This window comes from Linepithema humile, chromosome 1 (genome assembly GCF_040581485.1).
Source record: "Linepithema humile isolate Giens D197 chromosome 1, Lhum_UNIL_v1.0, whole genome shotgun sequence".
Taxonomy (NCBI): Eukaryota; Metazoa; Arthropoda; class Insecta; order Hymenoptera; family Formicidae; genus Linepithema; species Linepithema humile.
In genome coordinates, this window is record NC_090128.1 from 21,231,225 (window position 1) to 21,251,546 (window position 20,322).

At 38.2% G+C, this 20,322-nt stretch overlaps 4 protein-coding genes across 10 annotated transcripts in view; 1 reads left to right on the forward strand and 3 right to left on the reverse strand.

Moving 5' to 3' along the window:
- Nucleotides 1-1,807, reverse strand: part of LOC105669683 (uncharacterized) — a 30,051-nt gene extending 28,244 nt beyond the window's left edge. For both annotated transcript variants that reach the window (XM_067355828.1, XM_012362751.2), the window contains exon 1: nt 632-1,807. In XM_067355828.1, coding sequence (XP_067211929.1) covers nt 632-922 — 291 coding nt within the window. In that variant the 5' untranslated portion in view covers nt 923-1,807. The remainder of the gene's footprint in view (nt 1-631) is intronic.
- Nucleotides 1,808-1,991: 184 nt separating this feature from the next.
- On the reverse strand, nt 1,992-10,070 carry LOC105669691 (breast cancer type 2 susceptibility protein homolog). Its single transcript, XM_067355741.1, has 12 exons — nt 9,631-10,070; nt 9,459-9,567; nt 9,134-9,275; nt 4,861-9,050; nt 4,547-4,697; nt 4,255-4,467; nt 3,970-4,180; nt 3,723-3,892; nt 3,393-3,649; nt 3,117-3,300; nt 2,604-2,882; nt 1,992-2,481 (listed from the first exon to the last, which is right to left on the reverse strand). The coding sequence occupies exons 1-12, from the start codon at nt 9,731-9,733 to the stop codon at nt 2,077-2,079; spliced, it is 6,414 nt and encodes a 2,137-aa protein (XP_067211842.1). The 5' UTR covers nt 9,734-10,070; the 3' UTR covers nt 1,992-2,076.
- Nucleotides 10,071-10,235: 165 nt separating this feature from the next.
- On the forward strand, nt 10,236-12,565 carry MED27 (mediator complex subunit 27). The gene is made up of 5 exons (XM_067355958.1): nt 10,236-10,570; nt 10,718-10,898; nt 11,012-11,284; nt 11,393-11,693; nt 11,806-12,565. The coding sequence occupies exons 2-5, from the start codon at nt 10,726-10,728 to the stop codon at nt 11,938-11,940; spliced, it is 882 nt and encodes a 293-aa protein (XP_067212059.1). The 5' UTR covers nt 10,236-10,570; nt 10,718-10,725; the 3' UTR covers nt 11,941-12,565.
- Nucleotides 12,566-12,688: 123 nt separating this feature from the next.
- The window catches only part of Glut1 (Glucose transporter 1), a 37,101-nt gene continuing 29,467 nt past the window's right edge, over nt 12,689-20,322 (reverse strand). For all 6 annotated transcript variants that reach the window (XM_067355762.1, XM_067355757.1, XM_012362734.2 and 3 more), the window contains one exon: nt 12,689-18,346. In XM_067355762.1, the coding sequence (XP_067211863.1) occupies nt 18,243-18,346 (104 nt within the window). In that variant the 3' untranslated portion in view covers nt 12,689-18,242. The remainder of the gene's footprint in view (nt 18,347-20,322) is intronic.

Consider the following 20,322-nt stretch of genomic DNA (forward strand, 5'->3'; position numbering starts at 1 on the left):
AAAACAACTACGCACTCGCTCAACTAAGTATGCCGCCACTCTTACGATCCTGTGCCGTCGTAATTCATGCGCAATATTAGACTTCGTCTAAGCGATTCCGGAGCAAATGGGAATAATTTCATATCCTTATGCACGGCAGATTAATTCCAAACGAGTACGCTGGGTATTCCAAGAATGCAGCACTTATGTACAATCTTTAAATAAATTTGAAGTAAATTGTTTAATTTAACAAAATTATCATGCAATTTAGTCTTGAAAAATTAATTTTAAAAATTATTGAAATAAAATATTAAATGCAATTAATGTTAAAACTTATTACAAAGTGTCAAATAAAATTTAATTATGTAGTTCCAAATAAGGCGAGGAATCCTTAGATGAAAGGAGAATAATTCGGCGTCCTTATATCGTGCATTCCACTGTATGAAATTATTTTTACGCGCTCCGGGATCTTGCGTGTACGTATGTGTGAAATCAATAGAATCTTTCGTAACAGGATACTATAATATCGCTACACTAATACTGTAATATCGTAGTGAATAATATTTCACGTGCAGAATTACCGTTACTGTGATATTAAGAGAGAACGACGTTATAAAAGAAAACATTGTAAAATGGTACAAAAGGCATTCACCTCCTTCGGCTTCGGTTGCTCCCAGAGAGAGGCGGCCGTTCGCGCCACGGCGTCGTCGCCGTTTGCCGGCTTGTTGTCCGCGAAGTTCACAAGCGAGAAGAAATTGTTCCGGCCGTTGTTATTGCGGTCCTCCTCCTCCTGAACAACGCCGTTATCGAGCAGCTCGTAATCCAGCGACTTGCAATCGCGGCCGCTGCTGATGAAGTTCCGCGCGAACGCGCTCTTGAAGAAGCGACCCGGTGACACCTCGCTGCCGAGGGCGAATTCCACCTTCGGGGTTTCCGTTGCCATCGCCGTTGTCAATAAAAAAAAAACCTACGATCGAATGCACACAAAGAGCACTGACAGGTGCGCGTATCGCGGAACGCCGGTCTACGCGCGAACAATCGCGTAACGAACCATCGCTGCACAAGCTGGCGTCAGAAGAGAAAAAAAAAACAAAACACAACACGACGAATTTTCCCCAGCGTCAACGCCAGTCACGCGGTCTTTAAATCGCCATTCACCGGGTGGGCGAGCAACAAAGAATGATCGCAAACGATACACACGATACGCCGGTGCACGTCAAACTGAGCGCTAAAGGCTGCGCGCAGTCCTTTTCTAGTTTCTCTCCTGCCGCCGTCTGTGCGCGCATGCGGCCCAACCGCGCAACGGCTATGAAAAATCCGCTCGACTATCAGGTGTTATCTAAAAAAAAAAAAGCAGGAAAACACTCCTTTTTTTCCCCGTTCTATACTTATACAACGTGAGATCCGTTTTATTTTGGCTGCAAAGCGATTTTGTAAATATAACATTTCAAAAATTTAAAGGACAAAATTGCAACTCTGTAAAAAGAATAATTTTTTTCTGTAGATAAAAGTTTATATATACTTTTTTATTTAAATTTCTATAATTATGTCAAGTTCTTTTGTAAGAATCACTCCAAAAACTTCAAGTAGTAAATAATCTACCTTGTAGTAGATAAAGGAAAACGTAAGCGTGCTGAAAATGACCGGTTGCAGGGGGGCTGACAGCTGGGGTAACACCTGGATTCATTTACACCTGGGAATTTGCAGACAGCTTTCCCTTGAAGAATGTTCTTTCGGAAATTATAAATCATCATCGTTTACTGTCTTTTCTTGCAAGAAAAACGACTCGGTAACAAGCCAAATTATAGTACACTTAAATCTTCCGCGGTAGACAAAACAGCTCTGAGCGTTTTATGCTAATTCGATATATTTGATAACTATATTCTTCTGAAATCATTATTTTTAATTCTGTTTGCAATGAACTCAGTAATCCGATATTTGGTATAGGATTTTTTGGTGTTAGACTTAAAGAATATTAACTGGAACATGTTTTTTTTTATTAGGAGAAGCAATTAAATAAACAAAACAATTTATTATTAAGAAATTTACACTGTTTTTAAGGCACTTATAAAATTGAAATAAACGAGCAACTTATAATCATTGTTGCTTGTTTGGCGTATTAGATGAATCTTTAGATTGATTAGTACTTGATGCGTCCTTGTTTACGTCCGAAATGCGAATAGGCGATCGAAAATCTAAAGAAACTCTTTTAGATTTTCTAAATGTGATGGGAGATAGTTCGGGTGGTTCGTCGTAGTATTGAAGTTTCTCGAGTCGTCTTTGAATCGAGGGTCTAGAAGTGATATAATTCGAACTGCTGCCTGCTCCCAATTTCGGTGTCGACAGCGGCGATGCGTCCACCAATTTTTTGTCGACGCTTGACGTCGAATTGTATATTTTAATCGGAGTATTTTTACCCGACCCGCAGCGCGTCGGCGTCGGTTTCTTTTGCAATTTCATGTTAAGCTCGGAGGTGCACTCTTCAGCGTACTCAATTGGATCCTTAAAAATTATTAACATACAATATCAATTCAGAAAATACAAAAATAAATAAAAATTATAATCAACAGAGGATGATTTTAAAAATTGGAAATTATAAAAAATACAGAAAAAACACAGCATACCTTGATCAGATTTCGCAGACTTTCAAAAGATTCGTACAAATGATTTCGACGTGAATTGCGCGTAAAAGTACTTCTCTCCGTGCAATATGCCACTGGAACATTCCATGAAGTTGCCCTTCGCCATTCTAAATTACTACATGCCACGATAGAACCGACAGTCAGAATTTCTGCGTAACCATAATTGACTATTCCTTGCCAAAACAGTATCGAAAGATATGAAGATTCGTTCGAGTTCGCTTTCGGATGCGCCAAATGCGCAACCTCGAAATCTTTCATACCCTACAAAAAAATGTGCGGTAAATAGAAAATGAAGATTAACAATCGATTGTGCTTACAAAAATTTCAAAAAATTATCTCAATGCTTCAGTCCTTCAAAAAGGATGCATTGTTATATTTTTATAACTTCTATGTTTCGTTATCCTTCTACTTTTTCATAACTTTTTATGTATCTACACTCACTTACTGAAAAATATTACTGAAAAAATTAGAAAAAAAAATATGGCGAACACTTACGTAAGGAGCAGGACCAAAGGAACAAACAAAACCGACCGTGTCGAATTCTGCGTAGGGTGGAGCAAATTCAGAATCTGCGATTTCGCAAAGCGATGTGCACATTCTAGCAGGATAGGACGTATCGTGCATTTTTCCCGGTTTAAAAACTGCACATCGGCCTGCGGTGAGTTGCAATTCGTTTCCTCTGTCGAAGAATTACACGTGTACTCATATAAGATCCGGCATTATGTACCATTATGTGCGCGATACAGTTATTCTTTTTTATAAAAATAATACCTCTTTCCGGAAGCCGCGACGTTACAAAGCGAGACACAAGCGCCTTCTTTGACGGCGTCGACGACTTCCTCGCCGGGCGACCAGACCGAAAGAATAGCGTTCGCGTTCCCGTCGCATACGCGAACTTTGAGCAGCGGGGAAACTTGTCGCGGTCCCGGCAAACTTTCTCGCAATTTTGACTGCAACTCCTGTTTCAATCTTTCTTCCCTCTGACGTAACTCTTGCAGCAACTCATGTCGCTTCTTAGAGACGGATCCCTATTTATAACAATAACACACGTTGTGAAACGTTGTCAACAAGAATTTAGAAGTAAACCAATTAAAATCGTACCACCGTAGACGAAGTTTCGTAATCTTCGCTCAACTCAGCATCATCCTCGCAAGAAAAATCTTTTCCTTGAAAGTCCTTCTCCGCTTTAGCGTAGAACGTCTCTATGTTGGACCAGCATTGTTGCTCGTATTTGCTTTGTGCTTTCTCCTCGCACTTAGCGTTCCTCATAACTAGCGCGGAAATAAACACCGAATTATATCGTTAACTAGCAGTTCGCGATTCTAGCTCAAACTACAGCGTGTCTTACTCGAATCTCCGGATGCGGTTTTCTCGTGATACAACATCGGATACACTCGGGCGACGATAATTGTCATTTTGCCGATTAGACCGCCGCTCTGGCATACGTTATGCAGCCTGATGGGTATCGGTCCCGAACGCGACGCGTATCCCAATTTCGCGTCCCATCGTGCGCGCCTGGTTGAATTTGTATGCAATTTCAAGCATACGTCAATCGGTGCCTGAGCGACAAAAAATTAAAAAAAAAACCTGATCGGTTTCGTTTGTATGATCTTGACAAAAAATCATTGCCTACCTCGAGTGGATAGCAACCTTGATCGCAGTTCAGTAATTCCGCGCCGGACACGACCAATTTCGTGCCCTCTTTTATTTTGCCGGTCGATACGCTCTTTACTATACCGGCATCGATGCAGGCGGATATGCTGTACCAGCCATCAGTTAATTCTATTTTCCATTTTGGCAGCCCTACGTGCGGACTCCTCCCCGCTTCTATACTTACGTTATTGTTCTGCAAATTAAAATGCGTGAAATATAAATGAATGCTGAAATACTGAAGCTCGGCTTGATTGATTACATCGATATATTACTTCTATTATGGACGACACGCATAGGATCATTCTCTTAGACGCAACGTCATCCTTTTCCAGGATACGTCTTATAGCCGGTCGCTCAGACCGGTCAATTTCCCGATCATACCGGTACTTTAATTGCGCCATTACACGCGAGGGTGTCAACGCCCTGAAGTATAGGAAGAAAATCATTAAATAATCATTCAATTTAAAAAATTATTAATCAATATTATTCATTGATATTCAATAATTACTGATTAATTTGAAAAATTTAAGCAGCTTTGTTCAACGTATCGTTTAGCGCACAAAGTTCGAATTTCACAAAATTATACCTAGGTAATTCGGCGGAACCGAATGTCATTCTATCCATCGATGCTAATTTCCATACGATCCAGCGGTAATGATTCTCGATCCAGCGTGCGGGAACGAGATTCGGATCGACGCCCGTGCTAGCTAAAAAAGCGCGGAGGAACTCCCAGATTCCCACGTAACCGTTCTCATCCATGATTAGACGCACGTTGTCCTCCATCTGTATTCCGTGTACGTTACTCCGCGCCATGTCGTTCCCGTAAAAATCAGAGCACCGAAATTTATAGCACACCGCGGTCGCGGCGGTGATCGATAAAATATTCGGCGGTATTCGTCGATCGATAAGCTCCTGATAAGAACGCGGCACGGGCGGTGCGCCGTTGCTGATTTCTCTCAAGGATAAACGAGCGTTAGAATTGGTTTGTTTATAGAGATACAGATAGCCTATCGATTGCTTCGATCCGCATCTCCTCTTCGCGGTAATTATTTTCTCCTGCTCCAGCGCAGCCGCCAGACGATCTTGCAATATCTTTGTCGATTCATCAATAAAGGCCATCATTATCTGATTGTCGCTATATTCGCTCGATTCGGTAATATTTTCTGTTGCTGGCTGCGTCTCGACGTTTGATTCGCTATCGTCGCTCTTCTTAGAAGATACGTTTTTTCGCGCCTTCTCGTTTGGTGATACATTCTCTATTTCTGTTTTGTCTACTTTCGATGCTCTATTCTTCTCTCTTCGATACCCTAAACTCTTCGTCTTTCTCAAAATAGGCTGTCCTCCTATAATAGGGCTGCCTGCTGCATGCGATTTGCTCGGTTCTTCAGTATCTCTTTTAGGCGATCCCGGAACAAAACTCGCGATAGAACTTGCGTGTCTTTTCAAATTTAAGATTTCGTCATTGTCCATGTCGACATCTGAATCGTTGGAAAATAGTTTTCTACCCTGAAATTCGTTGCTGAGACGAGCCTTTTTCATTTCGGAAGCGCAGCTTCTGCCCAGGGGTGTGCTCTCATCCGAATTAATCTCGCTACGTTTGCGTTTTTGCAATAATGCATTTTCCACAACAGGACTATTCTCATTTACATAGCTAGAAACTAATGCTCGTTCTTTCAATGCATTACTCGAAACTGTAATCGGTTGACCGCTTGCCGTTTCAATTCCACTGTGTGTATTTGTTAAATCGCGTCTTTTTGCATCTTCGTTATTATGTTCAATATTCTCTGCAATATCTGTATCCAGGGGATCATTTAACTGATTCGCAAATAATGACTTTGCCTCAGATAAAGCCTGTTCTGAAATATTGATACATGAACCGCGAGCAGTCTGAAATCCGAAATTTGAAACTTTTACTTCTACTGCTTTTTCTTCTTTATGTGCACTGGTTTTCTCTGCAACGGTAAGCGTCGACAGTTCTCCTGCGAATAATGTTTTTGCTCTGGATAAAGCTTGTTCCGAAATATTAATGGATGTATTACGAGCAGTTTGAAATCCAAAATTTGGAACTTTTGCTTCTAGTACTTTGTCTTCTTTTTTACAGCCGCTGGCTTTCTCTGCGACAGTTGATATTTCATTAAGTTCTCCTGCAAATAATGTTTTTGCTCTGGATAAAGCTTGTTCCGAGATATTATTTGATGTATTACGAGCAGTTTGAAATCCAAAATTTGGAACTTTTGCTTCTAGTTCTTTGTCTTCTTCTTTACAGCCACTGGCTTTCTCTGCGACAGTTGGTGTTGATATATCATCAAATTCTGTTGTAAATAATGTCTTTGCCTTGGATAAGGCTTGTTCCGAGATATTAATAGATGTACCACGAGCAGTTTGAAATCCAAAATTTGGAACTTTTGCTTCTAGTTCTTTGTCTTCTTCTTTACAGCCACTGGCTTTCTCTGCGACAGTTGGTGTTGATATATCATCAAATTCTGTTGTAAATAATGTCTTTGCCTTGGATAAGGCTTGTTCCGAGATATTAATAGATGTACCACGAGCAGTTTGAAATCCAAAATTTGAAACTTTTGCTTCTAGTACTTTGTCCTCTTTTTTACAACCACTGGCTTTCTCTGCGACAGTTGATATTTCATTAAGTTCTCCTGCAAATAATGTTTTTGCTCTGGATAAAGCTTGTTCCGAGATATTAATTGATGTATTACGAGCAGTTTGAAATCCAAAATTTGGAACTTTTGCTTCTAGTTCTTTGTCTTCTTTTTTACAGCCACTAGTTTTCTCTGCGACAGTTGGTGTTGATATATCATCAAGTTCTGTTGCAAATAATGTTTTTGCCCTGGATAAAGCTTCTTCCGAGATATTAATAGATGTACCACGAGCAGTTTCAAATCCAAAATTTGAAACTTTTGTTTCTAGTTCTTTGCCTTCTTTTTTACAGCCGCTGGTTTTCTCTGCGACAGTTGGTGTTGATATATCATCAAATTCTGTTGCAAATAATGTTTTTGCCCTGGATAAAGCTTCTTCCGAGATATTCATAGATGTACCACGAGCAGTTTGAAATCCAAAATTTGAAATTTTTATTCCTACTGTTTTCTCTTCTTTATTAGGTGCGCTGGTTTTCTCAGCGATGATTGGCGTCGATGTATCATCAAATTCTGCAAATAATGCTTTTGCTTTGGACAATGCTTGTCCTGAAATATTGACGGGTTTACCATGAGCTGTTTGAAATCCAATTTTTGAAATTTTTTCTTCTTGTATTTTTATCTTATTGTTATCGTTAAGAATTTTCTTTGCAACAATTGGTTCTAATGGATCCTGCAATTGTTCTTCAAATAATGCGTTTGCTTTAGATAATGCTTGCTCAGAAATATTGATGGATGTTCCTCGAGCAGTGTGAAAACCAGTATTCGAAGGTTTTATATCACATTGCGCATTATCAGAAATATTAACTTTATTAAAAGTCTCAGGTTCAACAGTATCTTTTTTAAATAATATTTTTGCTTTAGGCAGTGATTTTTTCGAAATACTAATAGTTTTATTATTAGCTATAGAAAATGGCACTGTGTTATTTTGTTTTATGAAATTTCTATTTAAAGACGATTTTTTACAATATTTCATTAATATATTTTCATCATTCTTGTCTGATTCATCCATTAATAACGTTTCTGCTTTGGACAATGCTTCTTTTGAGATGTTGATGAAAGCACCACTAGCAGTTGAAAATAAAACAGGAGCTACATCGACTTTAACAGGACTCTTATTCATAATTGATTTTTTATAGTTTGTGATATGTAACTTGTCATCATTTTTTACTTGCTCTTTAAAAGGTGGCTTTGGATTGCATGATACTTCTTTTCCAGTGTTGGAAACATTATTGATAAATGAAGAGGACGGTGAATGTTTATTTTGCTGTTCATTAAAATTTCTTTTAGTGAATGAATCATAATTCTCTGTCTGCATTTCATCAGGTTCATCTGCGAGTAGTTTCTTTGCCTTCAATAATGCTTGCTTTGAGATGTTAATTGAAGTACCACCAGCAGTAGAAAAACCAATATTTTTATTTTCCTTAATATTGCTTTGTTTATTAATATTTCCAATACTTTGGTTGCACTGAGTGGTAGTCTTGCCTGTTGCTTGTCTATCAAAATTATTAAAGCATAGTTCGTCTATACTACTGAACGAGGCATTTTTAAAAAATTCTTGTGTAGATGTATTTAAATTATCAGGTACATTTTTAACTTCTTCTAACTCGTCATTACTCATGTCTTGAATTTCACTGGAAATGTTTGACTCATTATCTTCAAGAATGTTATTAATACATGGTATGGATGTTGCAATATTTGTAATGCCAACTTGTACTGAAGTATCTTCAGAAGGAAGTTGTTCTATGCCTATATTTATAGTATTATCATCATTGTTAGTCACAGCCAATGGATCTGTAGATATGGAAGATCTAAATATACGACGACGCTTGGGGCATTTTCTTGTCATGTTAGAGACAATAACAGGGGAATCAGAAATAATTTTGTCGCTTTTGACAGTGGGAATATCTTCAGAAGGAAGTTTTTCTATTCCTAGATTTATAGTGTTATCTTCATTGTTAGACACAGCCAGTGAATCTATAGATATGGAAGATCTAAATATACGACGCCGTTTGGGGCATCTTCTTGTCATTTTAGAAACAATAACAGGGGAATCAGAAATAATTTTGTCGCTTTTAACAGAGGAAATATCAGGTGTATGTTGTTCATATTTAGGTGTTTCTTCTGTCTGAAATATTAATAATAATAGAGATATTATAATTAACAGTAAAAATTACAACATATAACATAGTTCATTAAAAAATATATTACTTCTGTTATTGTGGTTGATGTGGTTGAATTTATATGTGGCTGGGCTTGTGGTGTCTCTAAATCACTAGTCCACTGTTCATTTATTTTATTTAAGAAAGGTATTAGACTCAGTGGCGTAGATGGAACTATAGCAGTTGGTGTTCTGTTATCAACAATATAAAAATGATTAATGAGATTTGAGAATAAAAATAAATTATTTCTTTGTTAAAATCAAAGTTACTTGATAACAGTAAATTTGATTATTTTTATATCATCATTATATATCGAGTAATCTTCCTCTGCTGTAATATAAAGACTTCAAAATAAGAAAATAAAAATATCTTACATTATATTGGGACTATCAAGTACTGACAAAGGTATCTCAGACTGATTTGATACTGAGGCATCTTGGGAAACATCATATCTATATTTAACCTCTTTCTTTTGTTCATCATCTAAAAATTCAGACGTGTTAAAAAAATATTATTGCGATTACAATCAGGATACACGATCGTTACCTGAGAACAGTTCGTCGGATTCATCTTCAGTGTCATCAATTGTCAATAAATCCGTGATTTTGTTGCAATCACCAGTTTTTCCAAACTTTGACGTATCACTCATGGTTGCACTTTATTTATCAATTCACTTTTATTTGTCTTTTACTTATGTATTATAAACAGATAGTATAACTTTTATTACACTCTCAATTAAATATAAACACTGTCATTAAATATAAACACAGTAAAACAAGATAAATTTATATTTAATTTTATATCAGTTCCAAAAATCGGTAACTAATGAATGCAATTATGTACTTTTCATATAGCAAATATCATATAGCGAATATACATAATTATATTGCTTTTTCCTTTTGTAACACACGAAAGTTTCATATTGCTTGAGAAAAACAATCACATGGTAACTTTAGCGCCAAATGTGGCTGCACGTGAAAACAGCATCATGAATGACAGAACTGCCATCTGGGAGTTCTATTCACTGTGGTCTTATTGGGATCTGTTGTAACGTGAAGTGAACGAATTCACTAGAATATCCGCAGTCTTATTGGCCAAAAACCTAGTAAATTTTCTTTTTTTTCTATATTTTTATAGAATGGCTCTGGTGACATCATGCATTTATTATTTAGATGTGACTATGATATATTCTAAAAGAAAGCAATAAGTGTGAAGTGATTGTTCAAACGATTAGTCTTGTATTAAAACAACATATGCTAATTGAAAAGCAGTGAACACAAAAATTATTTGTTCCAATATTCTTATGGTGTGATTTTATCAATTGGTAGAAAATGGAACATATTAAATGTTGCTGCAGGTTATAGAAAGAAAGAAGAGAGCATACTATTTTATCACCTAAATTATAAGAAAAATTATTTTCTATGGTGTTTCATATACAATAAGATATTAAGACTGAACATCGGAAACTATTATTCATAAAAAAAGTGTAAGTACAGTATTATGTATATTTGTTCGACAATACTCCTTTGTTATCTGTCAACATAAATAGATTATATATTCTTAACTATGAAGAGAGAGAAAGAGAGAGAGAAATATACAGATTATTGATTATGAAAAAACAATATTTTAATAGGCATAAGTATGGAGCAATTACAGACAGCACTGACAGCTATCAAAGTACTTCGTTCTAATGTTGGACAAGTATTTGAATCCCTTGGAAATGGCTTGAGGGCAGAGCATGGAGAAGAGAATAAAGAATCTAAGTATTTGTTTGAGTTACAGGAACTATTAACCACTGTGAATCTTAATTTAAGGTAATATTTAAAATTAAAATAATAAATCTTAATTTTAAATTAGATAATATTAGATAATGATAACTGCATATTATGTTATGATGGATAATTAACACTTGCTATTTAAAACACAGGGATGTAGAACAGGTGATAAGCAGTTTAAATCCACCACCAGGTCCATTTAATTTAGCCAGTACAACATATCTTAGCCAAGAGACAACCCAAGAAAGACAGGCGCTTTACAGTACACTTGTTAATAGCTATAAATGGGCAGACAAAGTTCACGAATATAGTAATGTTGCTCAGGCATTACTCAGCCAAAACTCCCTAAAGAGATCTTACATTCACAGCTCGAGTAGAGCGAAGAGAGGAAGATATCCAACCAGCAATCACAATGTACCTCAAACGTAAGCTGTCTCTGATTAATTTTTACGTGTGAATTCTTGGTCTTATCACATAAGGATAAAGATAAAAATCTTGGATTTTAATCGGTTTTCATGTGCATATGCGAATAGGCAAGTGGATGCTATGATAGCAACATTGGATCGATTGTTTCCTGACATGTCGGTATCCGCAGTCCGCCCATTCACTTCAAATGCAGTGCTACATGTCACAGTAGGACAAGTCGTGAAAGGAGTGGTGGCGTTTAAAGGTTTGATGATAGAAAGAGTGATAGTCAAAGGTTATGGTGAAACGATGGATTTGTGGACAGAATCTAGGTATAAAGTCTTTCGCAAGGTAACGGAGAATGCGCATGCTGCAATGTTGCACTTCTATTCGCCTACATTGCCCGAATTAGCAGTACGGTCGTTTATGGTAATTAATAATTACATATCTATTGTAAATATTATGTTATTGAATTTAATTAATTGCAATTTTGATTGCCTATTATCTAACTATTGTCTATTATCTTTTTTCTTATTTTCAGACATGGTTTCACAGTTTATATAACTTATTTTGCGGACCTTGCAAACGCTGCGGCTTGCACTTGCATAGTGCACTTCCTCCGACTTGGAGAGACTTTCGGACTTTGGATCCTTATCATCAGGAATGCAAACCATAAAATACAAGTTCTTCAAAGCTCTATATCAGCGCTCGGAATTAGTTGCACATTTCGAGCCAATTTAAGAGACGACGCCTCCTATTCCCCCACTACCGCCCGGCCGCTGGCGGTCGAGCCGCCGATAGCTCTGGCGCAGGAGCGTTTTATATAAGAAATAGGCTCGGTTGTTGAGGCACCTCTCAAAAAATAATAATATTTTCTTTGCTACATAAATAATGTTTATTTTCATTAATAATTAAATATATATATTATGTATTAATGAAAATAAACATTATTTATGTAGTGAAGAAAATGTTACGATTTCCTGAGAGATGCCTAAACAATCCAGCCTATTTCTAATATAAAACGCTCTTGAACCAGAGCTATCGGCGGCTCGGCCGCCAGCGGCCGGCCGGTAGTGGGGGGACAGGAGGCGTCGTCTCCAGAATCGGCCCGAAATGTGCAACTAATTCCGAGCGCTGCTCTATATCTTGTATTTTAGTGAAGCAAATATCAATCTTTAGATATGTCATCTATTATGTATAATAATCAGGTATAGTGAGAAATTTATTTCTGTACTTTGTCTGAATATTCGCAGGTCAAAATGTTTTTTGTATAAATTAAAATAAATAAATTTATCGATAAAGCATTTTCTATTTTAACATACTACACGCTTTTACTTATAGATTTTGTGATAGTACGATATACACATGCTCTTTTGCATTTATCGTTGCAGGAACGGTAGTAAGGTAAATAAAATATTTTCACAGAGAATGTAAGGGCTTTTATAAAAAGAACTTGATTACATAACATTTAACAAATGCGAATCACACAGAACATCATGTTTTATATGAGAGAAAAATTGCAAAGTATTAAACAACACATTAATCTGAAACAACATACATTATTACGCGGCATCGTCGATCACGCTCACAATGGAAAGCTGATTAAATATATGATCAAATCTCATCAGAACTGTTACACATCTCTCGTTTGGAGTCATCAGAAAACTTATAATCACAGCTAAAAATAGACGCCCCTTTTCACACTGTAGAAGCGAAAGGAAAGTGTGTACCAATCGAACTTGATTATCGTTCAGCGGAGAGAACTTATGTTAGTGCTAATTTTTAATATCATAATATACAAATGAGCGGGCGTAAATGTTTTCCTTGGAATAGCTCTGCAATCAATGTGTTCTTTTTTTTTTCTTGTTGCCTATATCCTACGTATGTATACCACTCTTAGTGTCAGTTACATGCTATTTAGTTTTACATAATGCTAATTAATATCATTTATATGTAAATATAATTACGTTATTATATAATATACTTTTCACATAACTGTACACATTCACATCTCGGAATATTGGCGCTCACCTAGGGGGCGCAAGTCGTTTGAGTGGCAGTGAACTTATTTTACAAATCGTTATTGTAATCACTTACTTTGCTGGACTGTTCGAAATTTCGCGTGCTTTTTTTCTTTTCTTTTATTTTATTTATTTTTTTTCGTTTCTTTTAAGGCTCTATGAACGTTGTAATACTCAATGAGTTTAATATTGTGTCATTGACTCGAAACCATTGCGATGCGATCATTGCTTATTTTCTTATCAAAGTCGTGGTGAGTGCGAAATACATTATTAGGTCTTCGCGATTTTTAAGGTAGCCATTTTCAATAATATATGTATATATGTATATGTTATTACAATTTTTTTTAGAAACGAATTATTTGTTATAGTATTATACGTGGGTCAATTACAGATAAGTGAATTCTTTTTTACATAAGGGGTTATGAAGGGCTGACTCCCGCTGACGCTCTCTCGAAGTAATACGCTCTACGTGCAATGCGCGCAGAGGGGAAACACAGCCTTTCGTAACTCACTTACAGATCTCAGTAAGAGAACTCTGATTTTATATACGGCACACTGTATCTCGAGGATAGAAATTGCCGCGCGTGTGATATCCTTTTTTTTTTTTTTTCTTCTTTTGGTGCCAATCATCTGTCTTTCGTGAACACATATCGCAGCATGCCTTTTCTCGGTAAGGTGGTGATTGAAAGAAGGTTTCGCAGGTTGTCGCAGCACGATGAAGTCGGATAGTTTTACAGCTACAATAATACCGAACGCGCGTTCGCAACTTTTTTTTTTTACTGCGGCGTAACGCAAGATACACGTCGAGTATCTTTTCGGACTCAACGCGTCTAGTTTGAGTCAAAATAATCGGACGTACATCCGTCTCTCGATGGTTACCGCGTTCGTTAGATTTTGTTATAAGCTTGTAATGATTTCAAAATGGAGATATATTGGCGATACTCGGTCCGCGATATAATTATTATACAATCATTGCACAGGTGTGAAAGAGAGAGAGAGAGAGAGAAAGAGAGAGAGAGTTTATTCGCCCGTTTTGGTGAAGTTTCCAATTATATTAATTAGCTTGTTACGCCGTGCTACTATCATCTAGTAGCTATATATAGTTTCTATATGTATATATACGCCTATCCTATAGTTATCGATAATTAATATAGTATTCTGGATTCTCTGATAATACTCATAATGCAAGGAGATCTACTTTAGCATAGATTTTTTTCAGTTCAATATAGCTTTTATTGCCTTTCTCACTGATTCTGTATGTTTTGGACAGCTTATAATTAAAAACTTCCTTGGTTACTCATTCGAATGATATACGACGCGTTTCGCACGTGATTTCCATTTGGATACTTCTTTCTCAGTGTGTTCAGTGTTATCCTCTCTATTCTAAATATTATATTGCGTTTACGTCGCGATATTCGAAACAGCGTGCCGATTCAAGTCGCGTTCACCGTGCAAAATAGAGCTGCTTTGAAAGAAATAGCCAGAAATTCATCCCGTACAGTTATGGGACTAACTTTCAAAATTATAGATTAATAGAAGCATTTTTGACATTCTTTTTTTTTACTGTTAACACATTAGTTTAATCTTTATAGATTTTGACGAAATAAAATTTAGCAAAATAAATCAAATAATTGTTATAAAAGAAATATTATATCTTACTTTTGCTGAAAGAGTTAATTTTAATGTTAATGAATCATTCGAGTTATTGTAGAAGAATGAAATGAATAGAATAGAGTAGAAAGAAATTCAAAGATGTCAAGCGTTACTTAGTGATTTTGAAGTGATTAAAGTTTCGTAATACTACAAGATAAATGTTCATCGATTCCTTTCAATTTTTTGTTACAGCGTGGTCCGATCGAGACACAGGCTGAATTTCATCGAGTCATATTTATGAACGTTTGGATACATGGATTCATTCGTCATTGTCAGAAGAGCGAGAGGGGTAAGTCGTCTTTGCACAATACTCATGGATCCATACCGATCCAACGATTTACGAGTCTACGAATTCATCAGATCGCGCCCGCGCGTTTCGCCCGAGCTTTTTTTTTTCATGTAGCAGACATGAGTGCAACGTAAAAACGACAAACGATAGAACGATAGCCACAAATGCAATTACCGCCAATTTCGTCGATTCGTGTTATTGCGAAAGAGAATGGGTTTCTCAAAAGAGTGTCACGATGCTCGATTAGTATTTCGATCGAAATATTTAGAATCTAAAACGGCTCTGAATCGATGGAGATATATACTCGTCCACGTTTGTCACTCGTCGATAATGCTACTTTAGCGAGAAACGGAGTACGCTATTTCCGGTTATATAGGATTATTATACACTTGCTGGTTCAGCGACGTCTCTCTCAAGTACGGTAGAAGTATACAAGTATATACACGTATGTACAGTACGTTAGGGAGGGATTATCGTCTCCCTCGGAGTCCCGAAATATCGAATCGCGTGCACTTCCGTTAAAAAGATCGATAACAGGGAGGGAAGAAAGATCAATGGCGGAGTAAGAAAAGGCATGCCTCTGCGCAGACAGGCTGCTGTTATTGATTTCGCGATTCGGCCGAGGTGGTGCCGATTCCCGTCGCGGTGAACGCACCGACAATCGTCGAGTCGACTGAGAAGCAATAATTCAGGATCGAAATAAAACTCTCTTGATAAAGAACCAATTTTGGAGATTAGAAATTTATAATTTTGCAAAATAAATGTTTTTGAATTTTATTTTTTGTTTCTTTTGCAAAATTATGTTCTCCAGTTTAGACCTTTTAGGTTTATATACTCCGATCGGCGGAGAAATATATTGCAGAAGTATCCGAGGCGTGAGTAATTATATTAGGAATCGACACATTCATTCGACCGAAACGAAAAATGTGCTGTAGTGTACCCTGCGTTTTATAAGATAAAATATGGTTGATTGGTTCGTGAATATACTGCGGTCGAGAGGCACCGTATGAGTTCGACGTGATCGCGTACGTCGTTAATTCGCGGCTAATCGAAAGATAAGCTAATCTCGTGTGATTCTTTTTTTTAACATTAATTTAATGCAATTGGTCGATGCCCAATTTGAGATCTTTGATACGAGAGTCGCTATGATACTTGTTCGTTAACGCACTGTTACACACCGCGACTTATAAAGGCAGGTATTCCTTTTCCTGTCTCCTGATTCCGAAAAATTCAACCAAAAATCGCTAGCCTCGCCTCAAAATTGTACCTTCGAAAATGGGTGAAGTAAAAGGAACTGGCATTTCTGTAATTTCCATTCCTTTTAACTCTCCAATTTTTCATAGGGATTAAAATGCTCTAAGCGACAAATTTTTCTATCATTTCATCCTCTCACTTTTAAACACTTCGAATCATTGTAATCCTCATTTATTCAGAAAGCAATCGAGACTATCCCTTTCGCGAAGTGAACGAATTCGGCAAGCAGCGTACACTCGCTCTCGATAATTCCGGGATCGAACGCCGGAAGTGACGAAAAGAAAATATCACAGTGTCTCGAGGGCAGTTCGTAATCTTTTGAATTTGTTTTGCGGGTTGCAATGGCAGTCGCGCGCACAGTACACCCTTTATCCCATTCGTCGTCCCGTCGTCGCGGAAGTAACAGCGCACGGCCTAATAATACACAACACGGTGCGATGAATCGTACAGAGGACAGTGTGATACAAAAACGACACGTAGTCCCGACATGAGTCCTAGAAAATCAATGATATAAAAGTGAAGTTATATATAGATACACGTTCGCCCCCGTCCGTGAACGAAGAGGGGGGGGGGGGATTTGCGACGCGGGGAGGGTTTCGGACGAAGAGCATCCCCCTTTCGCGAGCTTGTCGCCCCCGCTGTCGCGTCTGCCGATTCACGTTTCGATATCCTTCGATGTCGCACGAAGTCCGAGTTACTCGTAGTACGTGGCAATTCTCGTATGTTCCCCTTTTCCAAGCATACATCTAGGCACAAATCACTTTCGCAACATTTCGATTAATCTATCTCGATCGCGTGCTCGTCTCATCGTCCTTTCGTCAACGCGCGCGCGCGCGCGCGCGCACGGTGTCTCCTGCCGTCTGAGGAAGAGCGGAAAGCGCTCCACTGCGCTCTTGCCAGGGGGATCGTGCCGCCTCTGCTTCAACATCAACTCGACATCTTTCGAAATCAGCCCGCTAAGCGACCGAGCGCTGATTCAGGCGTATTCTCTCGTAACGTATTTATTTTATTTTCGAAACATTTCGCGACCTCCTGAATTAATTTATCGTCGCTGAGCACCATTGCGAGGCACGTAAGCTCGATCGGAATAATTTCAATGCGCGGTAAACGAAACACTAGAATATTTGTTGAACGACGATGAAAGTGATAGCTACATAGCTTCAATAGATATCGCGAAACGATTAAGAGAAACAGCGTTCCGTCTCAGTTGTATCATTTGGAAAAAAATATCGCGTTGTTACATTTCAGCGTTCGAGTACACGCTCATTCGGCAATCACTCCGATCGACCCCCTGTGCCCTTCGCCGAGCCTGACTTAGCTCACGCAGAGATAGACAGAGAGACGCGATCGACCAACCAAGGGACGCTCGTTCCCGCATCGCTGAAAATATGCCGATCAAAAGATCTCTCGCGACGTTCCGCCTCGCGAATTGCAGTCGTTCGATCGCGATCGACGATCGCGTCGACACCCGCGGCCGCCCCGCTGCGGTTCTCTCGCTCAGTGCTCGTTGTACATCATTATCTCGCTCGTCGTCGTCGTCGTCGTCGTCGTCTCGAAGTTCTCGGTCGCGCTCCAGCCGAGACTGGTCGCGCGGCGCAGGCTGTTCCGCAGAAAGGCCGCGCACGCCTTGCTGCTCTCGGTGATGATCTCGTAAAGCTGCGTCTCCAGGCTGAGGCTGCTGGTGGTGAGCAGCAGCGGTAACGGTATCGGCGCGTTCATGATCACTAGGTTACCGATATTAAGAGGAGCTGTTTCCCATTGTCAGACACCGCTGTTCGGAAAGCGTGGCGGGGGAAGCGGGGGCGGTGGTCTCTCCGGCTGAGCGGGAGCGACGGAAGAGCGCTCGGATCCAGCTGCAAACACAACTGTGGGGTGCACGTTAGTCTCGCGTATACGCGACACTTCCTCCACGCGCGCGTACGGCCGCGCTGCGTGAAATATGTATATAAATGCTCGTCTACTACTTTCCGGACACATCTCACGCTCTAAAGTGTATAGATATATAATATATATATATATATGTATATGTATTTCATAAGACAGCAAGCAAGCTTCTACTGTTCCCTCGGTCGTCGTTTCAGCCTTCCCTGGTCGGAATTAATTCGTTGTGACAGACTTCAACGATACGATAATCTCTTTTGTCGAAAATACTCTCTCGAAAACACGAACACAGCACGTCACAGCTGGGAAATGTGATTATTCGCCCTCGCGTTCAGCAATTATTCTCAAAATTAAACACGATGTACCTAATAAGCTCCTTCTTTGTAGCCACTATTCTCAAATCTCAGAGCTAATCTCATGCAATTTAAGCGTATTTATAAAAACTGGCCAGAAAGAAGGTCACTCGCGTTCAGATAATTAATATTTATCTATACGGAGAGTTAGATACATGTATAATCAGTGTTTAAGGAGATAAGAGAGCAACGCGCGTCTCTGCCACTTGCGAAACAATTATTACCGCTCGTCCACTGCGGAATATCTTCAAGTAAAACTTTTCACATGTTAAACACGATTTATAGAATTATCAATATAAAATAGCAATATCGTTATTTATATTGTCTGTCCAGAACTCGTATCTGAACATTCTGATAAAAAACTATCAATTTGTTATACCGAAAGCATTTGACATACTCATTTGTACATTAGTAAGAATATATTCGTGCCCTTCTCTTCTTTACGGATATGTCAATTACAATTATTAATTATATCATTAACGTTTTCAAAGCCAAACGTCCGAGATTGGAAACTTTCACGGGAGATAAAATTGCTCTTTGATCCTACGCACTAGAGATTACATTCATGCGCTCATGCCTGTTACATTATTCATGCTGCAAAAGTTGTTTGTACAGCATCGTACTAAAATTAACAACAACGCCAAGTATACAATTATGTACAATTGGCCTAAGAATTCGTCAACATTAACGAAACAAGTGTCCTCGCACCGGGATTGCCTTCAACTTCACAGATGCTATATCGGTACAGTATGTATCAACGTAGAGTTTCACATTGGCCTGCCTCCCTTTAAACTACTACAAAGGCCAGTGTCGATAGCGCATAATATACGTATATGTACGATATAATATTCGTAGAAACAAAGCAGTATTTGAATATCTACCAACTTCTCGTTTCGTGAAATTACATAGCATAATTAAGTTCAAAGTGTAGATACGATATAAGATGGAAAACTGTCATATGTTGCACAGAGATGACGATAAGTAGACGTTATGTAATATATAGATATATATAGAGCTTATTATTCTGAAGCATATTGTTTGTAGTTTATTACAGGATGTCGCGCGAGAAGGATATTGCCAAGAAATTGTTGCTCTCTGAAGGCAATGTTTTGAGATGCTCGACCATTCGATTTTATAACGTAATTTCGCTGCACAGCTTGTCTCTGGGATGCATCTTCAATACATGACTACTTGATGTATATATATATATATACATTGTCAGAAAAATAAGCTCTATTGGTGAGCGGAAACTCCAAAAATCCAGCGAGTCTCCGGTGTATGTCATAAGAGTGCCTAACCCAAGCAGTGTGAGAAACAAAGGAAGCCAAAAAGTAGAACTACCAGATTAACGTTGAACGTAAATCATTACGTAAAGTGAAAACAAAAATTCGTGAATGAGCGAGGGAGAGTATCTCTTTTGGATTTAACTCGAAATTTAATCTTTCTCGCAGACGGACGAGAGCTTAAAAAGTAATCGATAACTGTGTGCAATTATTCTAATGAATGAATGAATGAATGAATGAATGAATGAATGAATGAATGAATGAATGAATGAATGAATGAATGAATAATTATAAATAGACTGAAATTTCTAACTTTTCGATATA